Source organism: Ambystoma mexicanum, chromosome 1p (assembly GCF_040938575.1).
Source record: "Ambystoma mexicanum isolate Mex_15411 chromosome 1p, UKY_AmexF1_1, whole genome shotgun sequence".
In the NCBI taxonomy this organism is placed as follows: Eukaryota; Metazoa; Chordata; class Amphibia; order Caudata; family Ambystomatidae; genus Ambystoma; species Ambystoma mexicanum.
Window position 1 is genome coordinate 748,481,938 of NC_090921.1, and position 22,651 is coordinate 748,504,588.

General features: G+C 48.9%; 1 protein-coding gene across 3 annotated transcripts in view; it reads left to right on the forward strand.

Annotated features, from left to right (window-relative positions):
• The window catches only part of CGN (cingulin), a 2,193,661-nt gene that overhangs the window by 646,206 nt on the left and 1,524,804 nt on the right, over positions 1-22,651 (forward strand). For all 3 annotated transcript variants that reach the window (XM_069650469.1, XM_069650484.1, XM_069650476.1), the window contains exon 6: positions 17,537-17,685. In XM_069650469.1, coding sequence (XP_069506570.1) covers positions 17,537-17,685 — 149 coding nt within the window. The remainder of the gene's footprint in view (positions 1-17,536; positions 17,686-22,651) is intronic.

A 22,651-nucleotide genomic window follows, 5' to 3' on the forward strand; every position in this document is an offset into this window, starting at 1 on the left:
CGAGTCCCTCCGGAACACCAAGTGGCGAACATTGTTGCGCCTTGATTTTCCCTCAGCGTCCTCGTCCCTTTCTTCCAAAATTCTGTTGCGTTTTTCCAGCTCCTCCACTTTGATCCGGACCTCTTTCAGCATTGTGGCCATCTCTTGCTGGTTCGATTCTGTGGTTGTCACCCGTTCTGCAAGGTTGAGCATGTCTTGGCGCATTAGTTGAATGTCCGATTTCACTTCCTCTATCTTGGTGTTGATGAATGAGCGGAGTCCTGATATTGCTTCTAGTATCTGCTCTTCTTTGGTGTGCTCCTCGGGGGCCCCTTGGGTTGTTTCAGTCACTTTGGTTTCCAGTCTTTGTTCCTTTGGGCAGGCTACCACAAAGGATTCCATGATGTTAGTTTTGCACTTTCCTTTGGGTGGGGGACATTGCTTTGCCCTGCAGATTGGGACCGCAAGTGGTCGCCACGCTTTGCCAGTCCTCCCGTGCGCTCTTCTTATTCCCTTGAGATATTGTGGGCCGCTCAGTTAGGCGGTGACTTCCAGGCGATGGATTGGCGAGAGCAGGCAGTTGCTGTTGTTTGATGCAATGGTGTCTGTTCTGGGGGTCTGCAGTGTTTGGTTTTCCTGTGGTTATGCGCTTATACAGCGGTTCTCTTCTTGTGTTACTGTAGCTTCTGGTCTGGCTGACCTCCCAGTTGATCTTGCCGAATGTTGGCCTGCTCCAGTGGGGTTATGTGATCCCCAGTTGGTGGTGCAGCTCACGCCGCTTGTGGGGGCAGCGCGAGCGTGCTCCAGGTCGACTGGTGCAGGCGTGCTCCTGTCCCGAGCCAGCAGATCGCCAGTTCTTGCTGGTATGCAGGGCTGCAGTGTGGTGTATTTTGGAACCCACGCTTCGCTGTGAGGGTTGCGTTTGGGTCTGTAGACGCCCCCGTTTGTGGTATTGCTTCAAGTCATATGTTCCATCATTGAACTAATGAGATGCGTCTGGTGTTCCCTGTTTGCTGTACACGGCAGCGGCGCAGCGTTTGCCCAAATTTGTCACACCCTCCCCTGTGGAGGTCCCTTCCGATGCGTCACCGTTTCTGAGAGCCCCCCCTGTTGGATGTTACGTGGGTGAGGGGGCGGCGGGTTTAATATGCAAATGGCCTGGCCGCTCTTGGCTTCGCCTGGAAGGGCTTTGGTTCGTCCTGAAGAGTTACGCGCTGGGGTTCTGTCTGGGTCCGCCCCCAGCTCTCCCCGGCTCACCTCGTGCCAGTGGTGGTTCTTCTCTGGGCCCGGGTGGCCCGCTTCTGGTCCCACCGCGGTTTGCTTCCGCTCAGTCTGGTCTCGGACGTGGGTTGCCGCTTGGGCGGTTGCTTTCGTGCGTGTCCGCGGTGGTGCCTCAATCGGGCCCAGCCACGCGTCGCCTCCTCCTCGCCTCTTCCCCATCTCTTCTCCCTTTGCCCGGTCCCCCACGACCAGCCCCAATCTCTGAGGCCACAATCCGTGTCCAATGATGTGTGCTACCACCTATTAATAAGTTTCGCTGTGGTGGCGTTCGCCACCGTCACTCCGTCAAGCCTCCAGTTGGTGTGCGCTGGACGCGGGCCTCTGATGGTCTCAGACCTCCGCGCCGTCCGCCATTTTGGCCGGCCCGCGGGACACAACTTCCGTCGCCGCTGAGATTCGGCTCGTTCTTGACATCGAGTCTGCGGTATCGGTTCCCCCACAGGAACGTTCCTTCGTTGCCTGTGTGCATTAATTTCAGTGTTTTACGAGGATCTGTTAAGGATCAGGACAGGGAGCTCGGTCCCAACACATCCTCACATCGCGTTTTTGTTTTGGGTTGCTGTGCAAATTGAAATTTCATATGTATTTTTTATATGCATGGAGTTCTCCAGCATGGGATCTGGCATGGATTCACATATTCATGAATATTCCCTGTCATCAGGCCGGGAATCCTTGGTAAAAGAAAAAAGTTTCACTTTCACTTGCATACTGTCTTTCTCCTATAAACGAATCACTGAGCTCTGGGTCATACTGCCCCCAGCCAATGACTGCCCTCTCCCTAAGCCCCTCCTCTTGCAGCTATGTTCAGATTTTTACCGCATGTTCAAGTGTTGGGAGTCCTCGTCTGTTGCTCTTAGAGCCTTTCTGCGTTTTCACACTTTTTGCTAGGAAATTCCTATTTTTGTTTGATAGAGCCTGTGTGCTATTTCGTTTCTTCTTCCGGCAAACTGGGATCAGTTTGTCAGCATCTTTCAACGGCCCCTGAGGGGCAGAATGGGCAAGTGCTTTTTCTTCTGAGATTCCAGAAGGCCATTGGGCCTACACCGCACGCTGGACCATGTCGGAGGAGAAGGACGGGGGTTCCCCTCTTCAAACTCTGCACCAGCTGTGGTTTGAGGAATGTGCTCGTGGAGGACCAACATTCACAGTGCCTCTGTTGTCCCCACCCGGTGGACAAGGAGGCGGATTGTGAGATCTGTTGTGGCTTTACCAAGTGTACCATCAAGGATCGGCACAGTAGATTGGCGGCATGGCTCAACGCCAAGGCCTCTACCCTGTGTGGTTCACAGGGGCATGCCTCACCCAGATCCGGCCCGTCAGAGCAAACTTCTAAGTCCTTTGAGGGCGCTCCATCAGTGGGGTCCCAAGACAAGAGAAAGCACAGCAAGTCGGTTTCCGTCGGGGCGCCGCGCAAGCGGGTCCAGTGACAAGCAAGGCGCTATTTGTATTTCTTTATTTGTATAGCGTGCCTGGCCCAAGGGCATCTGGACGCATATCTTTATCATCAACGTACAGTTACAAGACCTGCTATACATTGTCAAATACTTACAGGTAAAATGTACAGTACATTTATAGTATTTACAGACAGACTAAGAAGGCAGTTGCAGTGAAGGAACAAGGTTATTGTATTAATAAAGTTGCAGTAATATATTGTGTGAATCTTGAGTAGTGAGCCACAATTTGGCTTTGGTCTTGAAGGCATGGAAGGAGGGTTCTAATGTGAGTGGGGTGGGCAGCGAGTTCCACAGTTTGCAAGCAAGGACCGGGAAGCTGACCCTGCCAGATTTCTGTAATTTAAACCTGGGTACGGATGGCTTGGGCTGCTTTGAGGCTGGCTTGAAGTTTGTGGAGTGAACCGGCTTGCCAAATAGCAAGGTGCGTTGTCGGCCAGACATTTATGCGTGAGGGCAAGAGATTTGAGAGAGACTCTTTGGGCAACTGAGAGCCAGCGCAGATTACATCTGGTGTCCGTTATGTGTTGGTTCCTAGGGATGTTCAAGGTAGCCCTAATGGCGTTATTTTGGGTGACTTGAAGCTTGCTAATGTTTCGTTGGCTGGTCCCTAGATAAAGGGCATTGCAATAGTCTAGCTTCAACATAATCAAAGTTCTGGCAAGGATGATGCAGTTGGCTGTATTAAGGAATGGGCGGCAGGCTGTGATGAGTTTGCATGTGTAGGCAGATGCTGAAATCACAGCATTAGTTTGTCTCAAGAGAGATGAGGTGGAATTGAGGTAGACACCTAAGGTTTTGGTGTCATTAGTAACCTTGATAGTGTTGCCATCAATGATAAAGGATTTGAAGGTGTGGTCTAATCTGCTAAATCGGTGGGAGGAGCCCAGGACGAGGAGCTCTGTTTTATCATTAAGACAGAGCTTGTGTTGAGCCATCCAAGCCTGGATGACCTGATAAACATTGTTTAAGGCTTTGGTGTCAACTATATGGTCACCCGTGATAGGGATGAGTATTTGGCTGTCATCTGCATAATTGGTGTAGGTGACACCCAGATAGTCAATAATATCAAAGAATGGTTTAGTGAACAAATTGTATAGCGTGTGTGAAACACAAGTACCTTGGGGGACCCCGCATAAGACTGGAGATGGTTCAGCGGAAGCAGGTGGGGAGAAGACCCTCATGGATCTATTGGCCAAGAAGGATCTGATCCAAGTGGTATCTTTATTTGAAAAATGGGCTGCCACTTTGAGATGTTGACACAGGATTTGGTGGTTCACCAAATCAAAAGCTGCCCATAAATCCAGTAGTAAAGTAGGGCGATCTTGCCGTTATCTTTCAAGTCCTCTATTTGAGTGTTTAGGTCGATAAGGGCAGTTTCTGTTCGTTCTTGGGAAGGAAGCCAGATTGTCTGAGGCCAAGGAGATTATTACATTCCAAGTAGTCCTGAATCTGTAGATAATTGCTCGGTCTAGAATTTTCATCAGGAACGTCACGGTTGTGATGGGCCTATAATTAGTGGGGATACTTTGGTCTAAGGAGGGTTTTTTGAGAAGGGCGATGACCCAGGCATCCTTAAGGTTATCAGGTTCGATGCCTGTGCTGAATGACGCGTTTATTAGCGCTGTGATGAACAGAGCTAGTTTGTGGGAGGCCTCCTTTATGATGGGAGCAGGGCATGTATCGCCCTGGCAATTGGAAGGTTTGAGTTTGCTAATGATGTTTTCTATCTCTGGGATAGTTAGAGGTGAGAAGCTGAAAGGTTTATGGGTGTGCGAGACTACTTTTTTTGGCATTAATTTTAGCCTGGAGTGTTGAGATTTTGTCTAGGAGTGCTTTTTGTATGTTCGAGTACCATGTACTGTCTTTGCTGCATGTGTCAGGTGGTGTGGAGGGAGTTTAAAGCTCTTTGAGGATCTTGAAAACCTCTTTGGTATTAGATTCAGCTTGCAAGATTTGCTCGTTATAGGTATCGTTATATCGATCATCTTCTCCATCGGCCTCCATCTCCAACCATCGCTCCAGTTCTTCATTGAAGAGGAAGTCAGCTACCACTTGGAAGCTGCAGGAGAAGGCCAAGCCACAGGGTAAGATGTCGGACCTGCTTGTGAAGGCCCATGTGAGCCAAGCTAAATCGTCCTCGACTATCAGGTGGGAGGCTTTGGCCAAATGTAGTGGAAAAGACTCCGGAGAAGAGGATGCTGTACCTAAGCCTGAGACTGACCCCTCGGGACACAAAAAAGGGTGGGGGTTGGAAGTGCTCCAGGGCACTGATATTTCTTCTTCTGACGAAGTGGCCATGGTTTTCATCCACACGATGCCGGAAGATGTTGTGGACGACGACAAACGTCGAGGCAGAGGTCGTCGCTGAGGGGGGACGATGGGGTGAAGGCCGATGGGGACGATGATGTAGGCGATGGGCCCAGCAGTCCTGCTCCCCGACACCTCGCAGGGATTTATCACAGGAAATTCGTTCTACCCTCCACGCGTTTGTGTCAGAGATACAGAAGTGGATACTGACGGCACCACTGGCACTGGGCCCACCACTGCTGAAGAAAAGGAAACGGCACGCTACGCTGCCTAACCAGGTGCCCCATGTGCCTTCCCCCCTAGGGATACGGGGACAGACAGTGATAATGGACACAGACGACAACGGTGACATCCCCCCACCTCCAAGGGCTTCTCCCCCAGATGAAGCGGGTACGCTCCATGTCAAGGTTGCCCGTGCATCGGAACTCTTCCAGCTAACACCGAAGGAGATGAAGGAGGGCTTCCTTTATCAACGCTGGGAGGTGAAAAGGTTCTGGCGGTGCCTCTCCTGGACGATGTCTGGGATGAGGGCCTGGCACTGCTGAAAAACCCTGCCTCAGCCCCAGCAAAAAGAGACCGGCTGGAGAAGAAATACTGGGTGCCAGAGTCGGCACTCCAGTGTCTGCGGTCACAACCATCACCAGACTCGGTGTTCTCAGCGGCTGCGTGGAAGAAGTCATCCAACCAGTCATCCTCGGCCTCTGTTCCCCCAGAGAGCAAGGGTAAGAAGTTGGAGGCAGTGAGTAGGAAGGTCATCTACTCAGCGGCTATGACGGTCAAGATGGCCCTGCCACTCGAATTCTCCCCAAGGACAAACAGGTCGAGGCACTGGAGATCCTCCAAGAGGGCGAGGTGATGTCGGACCACGGCAATCACCGTGATCCTGGATATTGCTGACACAGGTTTCCGCCAAATGGGGAACAGGGTTTGCCTTAGTCACAGCTGGTTGAAGGCCGCCAACTTTAGGCAGGAAGTTCAGACGAAGGTCCTGGACATGCCGTTCGACACGGACAATCTTTTTGGAAAGGCCGTCGATGAATCAGAGCGACAGACGGCCCTGTGCCCTGGGCAGGCTGCAACATCACCATCCGTCCTTTCCTGTCTCAGGAGGGAAGTCGGGCAGGCCATTGAAGGGTTTCGGCAGATGATCTTCCTCGTACCGCCAACCCTCCTGTTCGAAGGCCTACAGAGGTGGCCGCCGTCGTAGTCGCTCCCAAGGCAGCAAGCAGGCCCCCAAGCAGGATTGAACCGGCCAAGACGTCAGGCCCCCACCCATGCTCCCCGGTGGGAGGCCGACTGGCGAGCTTCGTCAGCCTGTGGGGAAAAAAAATCTCCATGCATCGATGGGTGCTGGACGCTCTTGCCCACGGACACACTTTGGAATTTCAGCAAGTGTCCTCGGATACCACCAGTGGCTCGGCAGGGACAACACATCCCTCATCTGCGGCTGGAGGTTCAGGCCATGTTAAAAAAGGGGGGCGATAGAGCTGCTGCCAAAGCGGCTCCAGGGCTACGGAGTTTACTCCAGGTACTTCTTTGTAAAAAAGAAGACCGGGGGCTGGAGGCTCATTTTCGATCTTCGATGACTCAAGTACATAAAGTCCCAAAAATTCAGGATCGCCATGTTGCATCACATGCTCGGCCAACTGGAGGAGGGTTACTTCCTGTCGTCGCTTGATCTAGAGGGCGCATATTTCCATGTCCCCATTCACGAGAAACATTGCAAGTACCTACGCTTTGTCGTACAGGGAAAGCACTTCCAGTTCAAGGCCTTGGGACTGAAATCGGCACCCAGAGTCTTTACAAAGTGCTTGGCACCAGTGGTGGCACATCTGTGCCTTCAAGGGATAAATGTGTACCCATACCTCGGCGACTGGCTCATCCTTGCCAAGTCAAGGGAGATTGCTGTTGATCACACGGAGAGGACTGTCCGGCTGCTGATGGATCTGGGGTTCTCTGTAAACTATCCGAATCCCTGCTGGAATCCATCGCAAGACGCTCTGTTCCTGGGGTCCAGGCTCAACACGGTCTCCTGCCTGGCAGAAGACAGGATAGCATTAATTCTGGGCAATGTCCAACAGCGGTCAGCACTGAATATCGCCACAGTAAGGACCATAAAGTCGCTGCTTGGCATGATGTCATTGTGTATCTACCTGATCCGACTCTGCAGGTTGCGGATGTGACCCTTTCAGAAGTTCCTGGACGTTCGTTGGATCCAGGTGTCCGGATGCTTTGCAGACAAGATTGTCCTCAACAAGGAGTTCCTTCGAGCAATAAGGTGGTGTGGCATGCACACCAACATCACCAGGAGCACAGATTTACAGAGTCGTCCTTGCCAAGGGACGGTCAGCACGGATGCTTTTCTGGAGGGCTGGGGAGCCCACACCGGACATCTCCACGCCAGAGGCCTGCGGCTACCGGAGGAGTAGGGTCTCCATATCAACGTCCTGGAACTTCCGATCAGTGTTCTGGGCCCTCAAGTCGTTCCTTCCGTGCCTCAAGGTCAAGGTGGTGAGGGTCTTAATGGACAATACTACTACAATGTTCTACATCAGGAAGCAGGTGGGGGGGCAGATCCTCGACGCTCTCCAGGGAAGCGCACAACCTTTGCCACTTGGCTGTCGCTCAGAACATGTTGCGAGGGTCAATAACACCATCGCTGACTCCCTTGGCAAGAGTGGATGATTGCCTGGAGTCATGCGGCGATCTCGAACGCCCATAGGACACAGATTTGGACCGTTCTGTTTGTGCCTCGTCGTCGAGTCTCGGTTGGACTTCGTGTCTTTAGTGTGAGTGGTGTGTGAAGCGCCTGTGTCGCCGGGGGTCTTCCCCATAGCCGCCCTGTCGGACGACCTTCCGCTCGGCTGTCTTTCGATGCCGTAATGCCCTCGCCGTCCAAAAGCACAGCGTTGCTGCCATCGCTGAAGGCGCCCTCCGCTGCCATGGCCGCCTGCCTGGCGTGGTGGGCCCAACGCTTCGTCTAACGGTCCTTAAGTGTCTTAGGTTTAAACCTACTACACGCTCTGCAGTTCGCTTCGGGGTGGTCCCTCGGCAAGCAGATATTGCACGTGGCGTGCCTGTTGACCCGAGGGTATTTGCGATTGCACTTGGGGCAGAATTGAAAAGGGGTACCCTCCATACGCACCTTGAGGCAGCGGGCTGTTAAGTGTAGGAAATGTATAAGGTGTACCTATATACCAAGAGTGTAGAGTATGTCCAACCCCCCACTCTCCCTACTTGCAGGGCCGAGGCCAGAGGCCTTCCAAGGCCTGGACCGAGGCCAGAGGCCTTCCGAGGCCCAAATCCGTCGTGCAGCAGCCGACGGTCGATTTCTTCTCCAGCCGGCGTCGAGTGTCGAAGTTCGACGTTGGGATGGGGAAGGATGTAAATTAGTAAATTAATCAATATTTTGGCAAAAGTATGGCTAAGGCCAGGGGACTCCGCAAAATGCTTCTGACCAGTATGGCGGAAAAAAACAATCTGAGAATCCTAGACGCGTGAGGGATCTTGGGTACAGTGAACGTCACACTAGGGATAGTATTACTGGCACGCCCTGTGTCGACGCCCATTTTTGAGTTTCGAAAAACAAACTGTAATACTCCGCAGCTTCCACTAGATGTCGGCCTATGCACAGCATGTGAATCTAAGCTGATACAAGCATCAGAAATACGATTACGGTGAGTAATGTATCATATATCTATATCTATATCTATATATATATATATATATATTATAAATAAAACAAGGGGTTTGGGTGGGGGGTTGATTTTTTTTGGATTTGGTGGGGGGGTTGCAGGGATTTTCCCCCCATATATGTACTAATTATATCTCCATCCCACTGACCCCTCCTCTCTCCTGGAGCGATCACTCCCTCCTCTCCTCTCATCTCTCCCTCTCTTCCCCCCAAGCCAAGCCTACACCAACACTGCCACCTACCTTCTTGGACATCCGGCCCATGAAGCGTGTGTCGGTTGAGGCTTTTGCCGCCACTTTCTCTAACCCCCCACCCGCCCCCCAACCTTTGGCTGTCTCCCATCCTAAAACAGCCCTGTCTCTGCTCCACTCTTCAATTTCTGATACTCTTGATGCTCTTGCCTCTGTCATGAGGATCCTTTTGAAGTCCAAAGCCAAGTGCAATTCCTGGTATGATTCTGACCTAGCTACACTTAAACGTAAGTGTAGGGTGGCTTAGAGGAAATGGAGGACTTCCTGTTCATTCTCTGACAAAACTGGCCTGTCGCCTGCTACAAAGGCAATACCGACTCTGTCCTCACCAAGAAGAGAGTCCACATTCAAGCTTGTGTCTCTGCGGCATCTAACAACTCGGCCGAACTCTTTAAAATCTTCAAGGAGCTAGCCAACCCTGCTGCAGTCTCTACCCATCCTATTGCCTCCCAGGTTCTTTGCAATGCCCTTGCCTCTCACTTCATTTAAAAAACCCAGGACATCCTGTCCACCCTCTCCACCCACACCCCTCCTCTTCACACTCCATCTGTGCTTGCTGACCCTCCTTTAGCCACCCCCCCACCATCCTTCTCGTTCTTTCCTCTTTTCTCCTCTGATGAGGTCGCTAGACAAGTCCGATCTATGAAAGCCTCATCAAAACAGGTACATCCCTGTTCTTCTAAAACCATCAAGGGACCACATTGACATCCTTCGGCCCTTGCTGATTTTTGCAACCACCACTCCTTTGCCTCAGGATCCTTCCCCTCCCCTCTGAAGCACTGCCTTGCGCATCCTCTTCTCAAGAAACCCACAGCTGATCCATCTTGTCCAGCTAACTATCGCCCAATTTCCATTACTCCCTTTCTTGGCAAACTCCTGGAAAAGTTGGCCATCTCTCAGCTTAACCTTCATTCCAATTCTGTTGGCTGTCTCCATGACCACCAGTCTGGCTTCAGAGCTGCCAGAAGCACGGAAACTGCTCTCCTGAACAACCGTGAAGATCTGCTCTCCAACCTTGACATTCCCTCTGTCCTCATCCTCTTCGATCTCTCTTCTGTCTTCAACACGGTCAACCATACTATCCTGCTCAACCATCTCCGTGAAAACCTGGTTATCACTGATCAGACTCTGGCCTAGCTGACCTCTTTCCTCTCAGATCAACCCTCCCAGGTCTAACTTGGGTCCTTCCTTCCATCTATCTTCCTCTCTACCTGTGGTGTTCCCCAGGGGTCTAAGCTCTCGTCCTGGCTTTTCAACCAATACCTGGCCCTCTGCCACCTCCTCTCCTCTCTCATCTTTGATTGCCTAACTGCCATTCAAGATTTGTGTGCCGCCAGTGATTTTTGTCTGAATGCCAGCAAGACGGAGATCCTTCTCATCGGCACACCTTCACCATCCTTTCCCCTCACTCTCTAGCCGGCCTCCCTTGGCCCTCCTCCTACCCCCACCTGCGAGGCTAAGAACCTCAGGGTCATCTTTGACTGCACCCTTTCCTTCTCCGCCGACATCTCTGAGGTCTTTAAAAAGTCAAATTTCCTACTGCACCTCCTCAGAGGTACTTTGCCTTTCCTCTCCTTCCCCAGAAGCTCATGGTATCCCAAGCTCTGGTTCTCTCTAGTTTTGACTATTGTAACAGCCTCTTTCTAAATCTACCTGCCTCTACTCTCCGCTCTCTGCAACTAATCCAGTACAGGACTGCGAGACTTGTCCTTTGCCTCAAGCCCTGGGATCGTATCTCTCCAGCTCTGAAATCTCTCCATTGGCTCACAGTGAATGCAAGGATTGAATTCAAAACCCTCTGCATTGTCCACAAGGCTTTCTGGGGCCTGGGTCCAAAATACCTTCAGCTATCCCTCTGAAAATACCTCCCCTCTCGAGCTCTTCGTTCCTCTACCTCCAACTCCTTCAGGGTCAGTCGTTTTTCAAAGAAACGAGCTGGGGGTAAATCTGTCTTCGGCTGAGGCCTCCCTCTGGAACAGCCTCCTTGCCACTCTAAAACTTGAGCACCATCTCCGGTTCCGCAAGCACCTCAAGAACTTCCTCTTTTCTTCTGCCTTTGCTCCCCCTCTCCCCTGCTGATCTGTTCTCTCTTGGCACCGTGCACCTGGCCACCCTCTGTCCTCCGCTCCGGGCCCATGTACCTGCTCACCCTGCCACCCTCCCGCACTGCCTCTGGGCCACCCCTTGCACTGGGGTCTGTATCTGTACCCAAACAGCCCCCCCTTTTTTCTTCCTGCACTTATCAGACCTACCCTGTCTGCTGCCTTAAACCTAGCACTTGCACATTTCTGGCTGCACTACCACTGTTTGTTGACTTAATTATTTATTTATTGTTATTTATCTGATTCTTCTCTGCTTTGCACTTTCCACTTCTCCCCCTTCCATGCACTTTTTCCCTCCCCCTCTCCCATGCACTTGCGCGTTCTCAATGTCGCTGGGCCTAGTAAGATCGCTGTTTTGTTCTCCCCTGTTCCCCTCCCCTCCCTTGTCGCGATCTGAAACACTTGTGTACGAGTGCGATAGAAATAAAATATCAATATCAATTGACCTTTTAAATTCGAGCAATTCTCAAAAGGTCAATTCGTATACAACCGCACAACCTGTTCGCTTGATGGTGAGCCTGGTCCGGAGATGAGTAATTGCTTCTGTTGAGCCTTGCCACCTCCCGTGGTTGTGTATGTATTACTGCTATGTATTCTGTATTCATGAGCATGTGAATCCATGCTGGAGAAGCAACAAGTAACTTACCTGTAACTGTTTTTCTCCAGCATGAGTCTGGCAAGGATTTACATGTGAAGCCTCACTCCTGTCCCTCTGCGGCTCTTCTTGGTCATACTGCCACTTTACGTGCTACCAAATCTGAAGATGGCTGCCAGAGGAGGGGCTTAGGGAGAGGGCTGCCATTGGCTGGGGGCCCGACCCAGAGCTCAGTGATTAGTTTGTAGGAGCAAGACAATTTGTAAGTGAAAGTTAAACTGTTTTTTCTTTTACCGAGGATTCCTGCCCTGAGAACGTTATATTCATGAGCATGTGAATCCATGCCAGACACATGCTGGAGAACAACAGTTGCAGGTAAGTAACTTGTTCCATCATATACATTACTCTGCTCTGTGTTCTCATATCAGCCTTCTGTGAGTCATTGGAATACTTGGTTCTAGGCAATATTTCTGCATGTTGAAGACGGAACACAAAAAAATTCTGATTTATTTTGGTTGTTTTTGTGCGGCCCTCAATATTTATTAAATTTATTTTTAGCATTTGTAAATCACCCAAGTGTAGGGGCATCAGGGCACTGTTACAACCGGTTATACTGATAATAGGGATGTGGTTTGAGTTTGTAGTGCATATCCATGTAGAAAGGTAGCTTCTGTACTCTTAGGTTCAACACTTAAGCTTTATTCTAAGTTACATAGGTTGTTACAGTAGTAACACTTTAGGATACCACTGGGTCCCATCACCAAGGCTACCTTGGCTTCAACTGACATTGTACACTCACAGGACAACATTCCACACCGGCACTCCAACATTCTCTTAGCTCATGCATTCACAGACAAGCACTGTGCAACAGTCAAGTTCCAGGCTGGTCCTGTTTAGCCGAATAGCCAAGTTTTAAGAGCTTTTCGGAAGGGCCAGTAGGAGGTCTCTGCTCTCATTTCAGGCGCTTGGGAGTTCCAGTGTTTAGGTGCGACTGAAGGGAAGCTGGAACCTGCTTCTTTTTACTTTTTTGTCTTGGGCATCTTTAGTCGGTTGTCATAAATTGTCCTTACTGGTCTGGTGGAAGTGGATCTTTCAATCTTCTGGCATAAGTATTTTGGAGCAGTGATGGAGAGGCGTTTTGAATATTACCCGTTCCCGGATAGATAGCCAATTGACTTTTTTCCTGGTGTCTGAGATGTTTTCTCTTTTGGATATATTCAGGGCTGCTCGAAGAGCATTATTTTGGATGAACTGGAGTTTGTCCAGATTGTGTTGCGAAGTTCCAGCGAGGAGGACATTACAATAGTCAAGTCTTGCTCTGATGATTGTTCTTGCAATGGTTAGGCAGCTTGCTAAGTAGAGGAAGTGTCTGGCTGCGTTAATGAGTTCTGTTGTGTAGGCGGCAGAGGAGGCGATTGCGTTCACTTGCTGAAGTAGAGGGTAGCATCTAGATGTACCCCCCCCAGTGTTTTTACTGAGGTGGATATTGGTATCTGTATATCATCAATGAGGAAGGAGGTGAATTCACCTCTGAGCTTACGAGCAGAGTGAGTGAGCCCACAAGTAGAATCTGTCTTATCGTTTAAGCATAAGTGGTTGGTTGCCATTCATGTTTGGATAGTGGAGTGGATTTTGTTAATAGTTGTGGAGTCCTTTGTGTGGGAGCCGGTAGGGGGGGAGGAGAATTTAGGGGTTGTCAGCATAGTTAGTGTATGAGACACCCAGGGAGTCTAGGAGGTTGAACAGGGGCTTAGTGCAGATATTGTAAAGGGACGGGGAGACCCTTGTGGGACCCTGCAGGGAATGGGGATAGGAGTTGCGCTATCCGTTTCTGAGAAGACTCTCATGGTTCTGTTGAATAGGAAGGAGTTAATTCACGATGTGGCTTGCAGTGAGAAGTTGGCAGATGAAGTGAGGTGGTGGCACAGGTTGTTATCGTTGACAAGGCCAAAGGCCGCTGAATGTTCCAGGAGAAGGATGATGACTGGGTTGCCTTCATCTTTGAGGGAGTCAAGTTGCATTTTTAAGTCGAGGAGTGACTATTCTGTCCGATGCCCTGGTGAAAGCCGGATTGGCGTGTTCCTAAAATATGCTGTGCTTCGAAGTATGCTTGAATTTGTACGTATGCTGCCCTATCTAGGATTTTGAGTAGAAACGGTACTGTGGTGATCGCAGGATAGTTGTTCGGGGAGAGTGGGTCGAGTGAGGGTTTCTTTAGCAATGGGAATACCCACAATTCATTTAGACTGTTTGCGACTAGGCTAGTGGACAAGGAAGCGTTGGGGAATCTGGTTAAGAATGGCACTATAGTTTCAGAGCAAGCTTTAATGATAATGGCTGGGCATACATCCCCTTTGCACCTCGATGGTTTAAGGGTTTTGGGTATTGTTGCTGTTTCCTCGACTGTCAAATTTCTGAATTTAAAGGTTGGAATGGGTTGATAAGAACTTGTGGAGGACGTTATTTTGGCGCGCATCACGTCCAGGATGCTGCTGCACCAAGCTTCATCAATGATGTACTAGGTGGGGCCAAGGGGGTCTATAGTTCTCCAACTATTTTTCAAGAGCTCTTGCGAGTTGGAATTGCCGATGGAAATCCTTAAGTTGTAGGCCGAGGCTCAAATGAAGAATGAAGGCCTGCTTGTATTCGTTGGCTAGGCTAGTAAAGGCGGACTTGGTGGTGGTGGAAGGTTTCTTCTTCCAGGTGCTTTCCGCTGATCATTTTTTAGAGCTTAAGGCCGAGAGGTCAGCTGAGAACTAAGTGTTGATGTGACTAGTAGGTTTGGCTTTTCTTGGGAGTAGAGGAGCAACCGGATTTACTGCGTTGGTGAGGGTAGTAGGGTAGAGGTTGGCCAGGAGTTCTTGGTCTGATGAGCGGTCGTTCTAAAACAGTCTTTGAAGAAATCATTTTTTCAAAATCGATTTCTTATGACTGTGAGAAACCTGAAGCTGTCTCACCTGATAGTTTCCGGGGATCTGTTATTCAGGTGGCCAGAACACGGCCATCTCTATTGGATCCAGTTCCTGGGGGTGCACCAGTGTGGGAGGATCACCTGGATGGGGGGGGGGGGTCTTCAGGGAGTGGAAGTGGGACACCGACAGGTAAGACGCGGTACCCCTTCCTTATAACACCTTTTCCCCATCCTACCCCGTAGGATATGTAAAAGCTCTACCACCACCCCCCTTTTCCTACACAAACACTTTCTCACACCACAAAAGACAACGGACCAACACCAGACCCCTTTACCTGACATGCCCCAACACAAGAATCGGGCAGTTCCCCATAACTACACACACCTGACGGCCCTTTCCCTTCCCCACAGGGATAAAAGGCAGTGCACGAGAGCACACTTTGAGCAAGGCCGAAAACATGAGAAAGCAGCTATTCCAGGACGGCAGTTCAAACGAAGGAGAAAGGCGTAGGAAACTGAAAGGACGACAAGGAGGGAATTGCCCTTCACCTTTAAAACCCAGACCCTCGAAGCCTTCTATATAGGAACTTTAAGACCGGGAGTTGCAGCTGACGATTAATGTGGCTGATGTCAACGGTACATGGGACCCTCCCGCACTGATGGCCAGGGCAGGGAAAAGAGCTTGCCCTCGTGGTACCGTCCTTGACTCCAGCAGAAGAAAAGCCAGCAAGTTCAACACAGCCGGTGACCCGGAGGAAATTGATAGTAAACAGACTGTTAAGCTCATGGTTGCAGTAGCAAAATTTGCGCAGACAAAATAAGAAAATAGACAAAGGTCTTTTGTGAACAACTGAGGTATCAAGGTTAGAGTGATCTGGCGCTGCATGGGTGCTCATTCGAAAGACTAACGAATGCCCTGCTCCTGAACGAGGAGGATGTGTTTGAACTGAGAAAACTACAAGAAGCAAGAGGCCTAGGGGAGGCCCGGGAGAGATGTCAGAGTGGTCATACAAGGGTCGAGTCAAACCCCTTGTACAGTCAAAAATCTTGACACGCTGAGAATTGAACAGATATTGGGAACTGCATTGTGGTAACGAATGTGAAACCGACTGAGGGACATCCACAGTGTGACATTGGTCTGAGCCCGATTGAGGGAGGCTGATATTGCATGAAAGGGATCAGAGCCCGGTTGATGGGGGATCCCCGGGTGAAGAAGAGTCGCCCGACTTGAAGATCTATAGAAAGAACTGTTTGTTGTTTGTGATGCATTAGGCCTTCTGAGCAAGAGACTTTGACACAGAAGGTCCCGATATTGGAATAGGAACTGTAAACTCGAGCCAGAGAAAGCCCAAAGTGTGCTGTGCTCGAGTCCCGCCTTGTCCCATGCATACATGGGGAAGGGAGACCCAAGCTATACCATCATGACATATCCTTTTGAGAACACTTTTTTCTTTCTTTGTTAACATTATCGCACACTATTTTGTATTTAGAGATGAGGACTGGCAATATGTTTTTCTTAGTATGGGCCCTTTTTATTTGACTAAACTCCACTAGAACTGTATTATTTGATGGTCGTAATTCCTCCCATCTTCTATTCAATAAAGTAATACAAATTTGGTTTTCCGGACAATCTGCTCTTTTAACACCACTGAACTGTACCAACAGAACTGCAGTAGGGTGAGACGAGGGAAGTAAAAGTACAGAGGGCTGGAGGGAGCCCAAAATAAAAGTGCCAGACATACTAGCCACCTATTGGGAAAATAGGATGATCCCTAGAAGGGGTTTGTTATATTCCACAGAATCACGTTGAAGTGAATGCTGTGTGTGTGATGGGATTTAAAAGTAGGCGGTCTATGGGCAATTAGCAGGGCAGTCTTCAGGCCCAAAGTGAAGAAATGGTATTAAAACACACATTAATTTGCTCCAAAATTGACTTGCAGGCAACAGAAATAATTGGATTTGTATAAAAGACAAATTTGGAAATGTGAAAATAATTTTTAAAAAATCTGTTTCAAGACTGCCTCCAAAATAGGGCACTTTCCATAGCAGGAGGAGGGGTGTTTAGCCATTTCCAACATTTCTAACTGCCATTGTCTCCAAGTGCTAAGGCATTCTGGACCAACATTCCATTAGACAGTCAAGCATCACATTGCATAGAATGAGTTTGAAATGAGTTGGACTAATTAATTCTAGTGACACTGCTTTCAAGAATGATGCATGCGTGGGCAGATTATGTAGCGTCCATTGATCCCATTGCAGCTGTTGGCCCGTCAAGATAAATCTATTTTAGTTAATTGAAAAGATTTCCAAATACCTTTTTCTTGAACTCGTTTCCAACGAAAGCCCAGTGGAGTTTTCAGACAAAAAGCAGTGCAACACAAGTGTCAAAACTTTCATTCAAAATGCATTTGTGATAACCCTTTTAAGTCATTATATTTAATTTGTAAACTTATTGTAATAAGTAATATTGCATCTGTTTGTGTTTCTTAGTTGCATGCGTTCTTTCCCCCGGAAACCAGTTGCATGTTTGTGGCATAGGTGCTTCGCAACATGTTTGTGCAGTTGGTTATAGTGTGCTGAGGCCAAATTGTTTCCTATTATTGTTGAACTGATACGTTGCTGTTTAATTTGAAAGCTTATCTGTCACTGTGTGTATATAAAAAGAGTACTTATTTGTTGATTTATTACAAATATTTTCATTAAGAAAATGCACATTTTACCTTTGGCCGTTGGCATCAAAAAGCTAGATTTTAATGTACTTAGTCGCTCTAGTTTTGAAAGCAGTCTTGGGCAAATTTCACAGCTAAATCTTTTCCAAACCATTTAAAAATAAAATTACAGTTTGAAAAATACTTCTTTTTCTCCATATATTTATTTACTGTCTGTTGGCATGAGGATGTTGAAGGGACATTTGGCTTTACCTCAAGTAGCAGTTGGATATTGTTTTTTTCTTTCCCATTAGCAACGTGTGAAGCTAGAAGTGTCCCGAGACCGTCCCCGGGCTAACATGCAGAATATGGAGATACAGCTGGAGGAGAAAACAGAGGAATGTAACCGCTTGAAGGACGTGTTTGAGAGGAAGAAAAATGAACTCAATGGAACTTCTCAGGAGTAAGTATTTACCGTAGCACAGAACAAACTTGTGATCAGGTTAGAAGTTGGCAGTAATTCTGAAGCCCTAGACATCTGAAGTGTAGCCTGGGTTTCTCCTCCCAAAAGGCTTCATTATTTGCTAAGCCAAAGTCAGGTGACTGTCTGCGTTTTCCTCATCTGTGAGACAATATGATACCAGACCCAGCCAGTCAATACTTCTCCCTAAGAAGATGATCACAAGATGAATGAAGGGCCTTCCAACAAGGCCCAGTGGACAAAACTGCAGCAGTCAATGAGTGAGCTGGAATGCGTAAAGAAAAGTCTGAAAGCTGTTCTGAAGACGCTCCACCTGGTTAGTCCAAGAAACTCAAATATATACCTAGTACCATTGGTGCCCTGTGTCTAGATGCAGTGCTATTTAAATGTGTAGCATGCACCCCTGGTTAATTCCCCTCATAGTTGGCTGTTGGTATTCAACAATTAGTATATACGGGTGTTTGTAATCAAGAGGAAAGACATCCAGAGCCATGGAGAAATCAGCAGGCAGAATGCATACTGGGAACTTAGTTTTTTTTTTTTTAAACTTTATTTATATTTTCTAATACAAAAACAAAGACAGTTGCAAGTTCATAACTCACTCGGCCCAACAGTGGGACATGTAACATGCACTGTAACAACATTGCCTCCCCTCCCCCCCGCAGCACCGTCTCCCAACCATAAACTTGAATGTTGGTATTGTTCGCTCTCAACACTTCTCCTACATCGTCTGCCCATCGGTGCCCAACCAGAGGTTCAACCTGGGGATGAAGCGGATGAAGAGTCATGCTTGGAGTTCATCAAATATGTTACATATGGACCCCAGATGTCTGGAGGATGTGCATGCAAGGGCAGCGTTTTAATGAACTTGGTCTCAACGTCTTGACAGTAGAACACATCTTTGTGCCATCTTGCGATAGTGGGAGGGAGGCCCTGACCCCATGCCATGGCCACCCTTGTGTGTGCCAGGATCAGTAGAATGTCTGCTAGTTTCCTTACTACAGTCGACAGCCGTTTTGTCATCCCCAGCAACGCAACTGCTGGAATAGGTGTTAGTCCTTCCCCAATTATCACCTCTGTTTCCTGGGTGACATGTGCCCAAAATTTGGACAGTGCCGGACAGCTCCAGGCCAGTTGCATGAAGTCCGCTACAGGGTGCCCGCACCTTTCTCATTTTGCCTCAGAGTCTGGCTTATGCTTGGACCTCTTAGCTGGGGTGTAGTAAGTCTGATGCAGGTAGTGGAAGTGTATACCTTTGAACCTCGAGTTCAGCGCTACCTTCTGAGTTTGGTTGAGTATATATGACCACTCTTCATCCGGGATGGGGGTCTGCAATGGTTTTTCCCACCTCGCTTTCGTGAGTGTGTTTTCCGGAGCTGTGTCTGTTAGGAGGGATCTGTAAATTGAGGATACCAGTCTACCTTCCCCTTGTGCTTGTATGGTATTGTGTGCTTGTATGGTATTGTGGAGTAGTGGCCATATCGGGGGGCGGGGAGGTTGCTGTGGGAAGGATGGGAAAGTACCATGGATGCCATAGCGCAGCCTGAAATATATAATTACATCTAGAGAAGAGGTGCCGGCTCTCTCCCTGGCCTGCTGGGGAGACAAGAATGTTCCTTCAATGAAAAGGTCGCCAAGTGATTGAATTTGTGTTTTATCTGACCATTGGAGGAACACCTTCTCATTTGTCAGAGGCTTCCCTGGAATAAACTTAACGGTAAGTAGCGGGGAGTAGCTTACTGTTGCTCTATATTTTTGGGCAATTTTTTTCCAAATTGTGTACATGGTGAGCACCCCATTTAGCGTGGAGCATGGCACCGTTTGTTGACTAACACTGCTCTCAATAGATTGGGTGACCCAGCGCTTGCTCTATTTGTACGTGGGATCTGACAGAATGAATGGAATACCAATAGCTGAGAAAGTGTGCCTGTGTGGCCCAATAGTACTGTTCTAGGTCACAGAACGCAAGCCCGCCCCTGGTTGTCGGCATTATGATAGTCGAATACGCCACCCTCGCCGGTTTGCCAGCCCAGATCAGCTCTAAAATGAGGCTCTTTAGTTTCCCCAGAAAGTGCTGAGGGAGCAGGAGTGGTATGTTGGTGAACATGTAAAGTAGTTTAGGCAAAATCACCATCTTCACCAGAGACACCCTACCCCAAAGTGTCAGTGGGAGTGACTTCCATCTGGCCACCTTCTCTTGAAGAGATTTAAATGTGGTTTCGTAATTGCCTGGAAAATTTCTCTGTGATCCAGAGACAGGAGGATCCCCAGATATCGAACCTGGGCACATTCCCATTGGAAATTAAATTTGTCTGTGAATTTGCTGGTACATTGCGTTAGGGGAAAGATTATTGACTTGGAGTGATTGATTTTCAGGCCTGAAACTAGACTGAATTTATTTATCTCATGCATTATGGGATTTAAGTTTTCATTGGGGTTTTGGATGAATAGCACTAAGTCGTCAGCATATAGGGAGATGACCATTTTATGGGGTCCTATAAAGAGTCCTCTGTGAAGATGCCTGGAGCGCAGGCTGGAGGCCAGCCGCTCCATCATGAGTGCAAATATTAGCGCCGACAAAGGGCACCCTTGTCTAGTCCTGCGCTGGAGATAGACAGGTGCAGATTTCGATGAGCCTAAAATGATGGTTGATTGGGGTTTATTGTATAGTAGGGACACTAGTTTTGTAAACTGGTTTCCCAGACCGTTTTGCCTGAGTACCGCGACCATGAAGGGGCATTCTTCTCAGCATCCAAGAGGACTGCCGCAGCCTGTTGTGTGGGCTCTACTGCTGCGATGGCTCCGAATATTCTCCTGATTCCGAATGTTGTGTTGCATCCGGGTACAAAACTGGCTTGGTCGGGACAGATCAGTGCTGGCATCAAAGGGATTAGCCTGGTGGACAGAATCTTGGCCAGTATTTTATTATCTAGATTTATTAGGGATATCGGTCTGTAGGAACCGCATTCTTCAGGAGGTTTATCTTTTTTATGCAGTAGAATTACGTTCGCTTCTCTTAAGGTCTGTGGGAGAATGCCTTTCTCTGCTGCTTCTTCATAAACCTTCAGCAGAAGGGGGCTACCAATGGGGCAAAAGATTTATAAAATTCTCCAATAGGCCATCGGTACCGGGGGCTTTGGTGTTGGGCAGGCTCTTTATCGCTTCCAGGATCTCTTCCTGTGTAATGGGGTCGTTTAGTGGTTCGCGTAGTTCGCGTTCCACCCAGTATAGTTCAGTGTCTAGTAGGTAGTTGTGTAGGTGTTCTGATTCGTTTGAGTAGTGTGTGCTGTACAGCTTTTGCTAGAAGGCGCGGAAAGTGTCAGTTATTTCTGGTTCTGTATGGACTAGTGTCCCCTGTGAAGTGTGGATTCTTTCCACCAGAGTGTGTTTTCTTTCTGCGGCGATTAAGCGGGCTAAGAGCGCCCCAGGACGTTGATCCTCGCCATATTGGTGAATCTGGTGGCCACGGTGTAAGACCTTCAGCTCTCGTTCTGCCAGCGCATCGAATTTGAGTAGGTCTTCTTCTTTAAGTTCCGCCTGGGTGTGCTTGGAGAAAGCGTCAGTGTTCTGTTGTTCGAGGACTTTCAGACACTTTTCGCTGATTGTTAGCTCCCGACGTATTGTCTTTAGGATTCAGTTTTCTTTAGCGATGCACACATCCCTTATGTAGCATTTTAACACCTCGCACAGCATCCCCGCTGAAGAGACTGAGTTCTAATTGGTGTCTACGAAGGATATGATCTCCTTATGTAGCTCAGCTGCGAATGCTTGGTCTGTCAGCGCACCTGGCTTAAAGCGCCAGTGAGGTGCCGTTGATTTTGTATTGTGGTGGTTGCATTCAAGTGTCACTGTGGCATGGTCTGAGAGAGTTTTTGGAAGGATCTGACAACAATCCCATTGGAATATGCTTTGAGTAGAGACAAGCAGGTAATCTATGCGTGAGTTAAAGTGGTGAACTTCGGAGTGGAATGTGTAATCGCGTTTCTCCCAGTTTTGATACCTCCATATGTCCGCCAGGTTGAATGCCTTGCAGATCTCTTGCATTTGGAGGCTTGCCTTCGATGTCTGTGTAGCGGTGGTCTGTGATTTATCTTTTTGCGGGTCCAGGTGGGTGTTGAGATCGCCACCCCAGATGATGGTTGTTGGACCGCTCTGTGTGAGTCAAGAAAGGACCCAATCGAAATTATTCGCTCCATCCACATTGGGCCCGTATGAGTTTATGAACGTGACATCTCTCCAGGCAATGACACCCTGCACCAGGAGGCCCCTGCCCTCACTATCTTTCTCTACTTTCTTCATACGAAAGCCAACTTTGGGATTAATGAGGATGGCTACTCCTCTGGCGTACGACGAGTAGGATGAGAAGTAGCGATGACCGCGCCAGTTGCGGGCCCAAGGCCGTTCTTTTTGCGAGGTAAGATGCGTTTCCTGAATCATTGCCACGTCTACTTTGTGACGTTTGAGAAACTGCAGGATCTTCCTTGTTTTTGCGGGCATGTTGCCTCCCTTATTGTTCCACGTTGCTACCTTGAATTAGGTGGGAGGGCCTCTTGTTCACAGCATTCGGGCTGGGAGCGGATCTGAGGTTGTTTGTGGTAGAGCAGCGATCTGTCTGTGGCAGCTGGTGTGTTTGCCGGGACGGAAGCAGCTTGTGGCGGTGTAGGGAAGAGTCGAGTCGGGGTCGGTCTGTGCGTAACTATAACAACCTTGATCAACAGTACCTTGCACGAACAACCCCCAACTTGTCCGTTTGGTTTTCCCCCCAAAATAAACATATTGCTGCTGAGCGTGGGGTGCCAGCGACCCCCCAGGAGAAGGTGCTCCTTTTGTTTGGTATGTTGAATCCCGACTTTTGGCGTCGGTCAACCCACTTTTATTATGACAATTCTGTGGGTCATGGTGGGTTTCTCTTGGCGCGCTCCCTTCGGGGGATTGCCCGGCCACCATT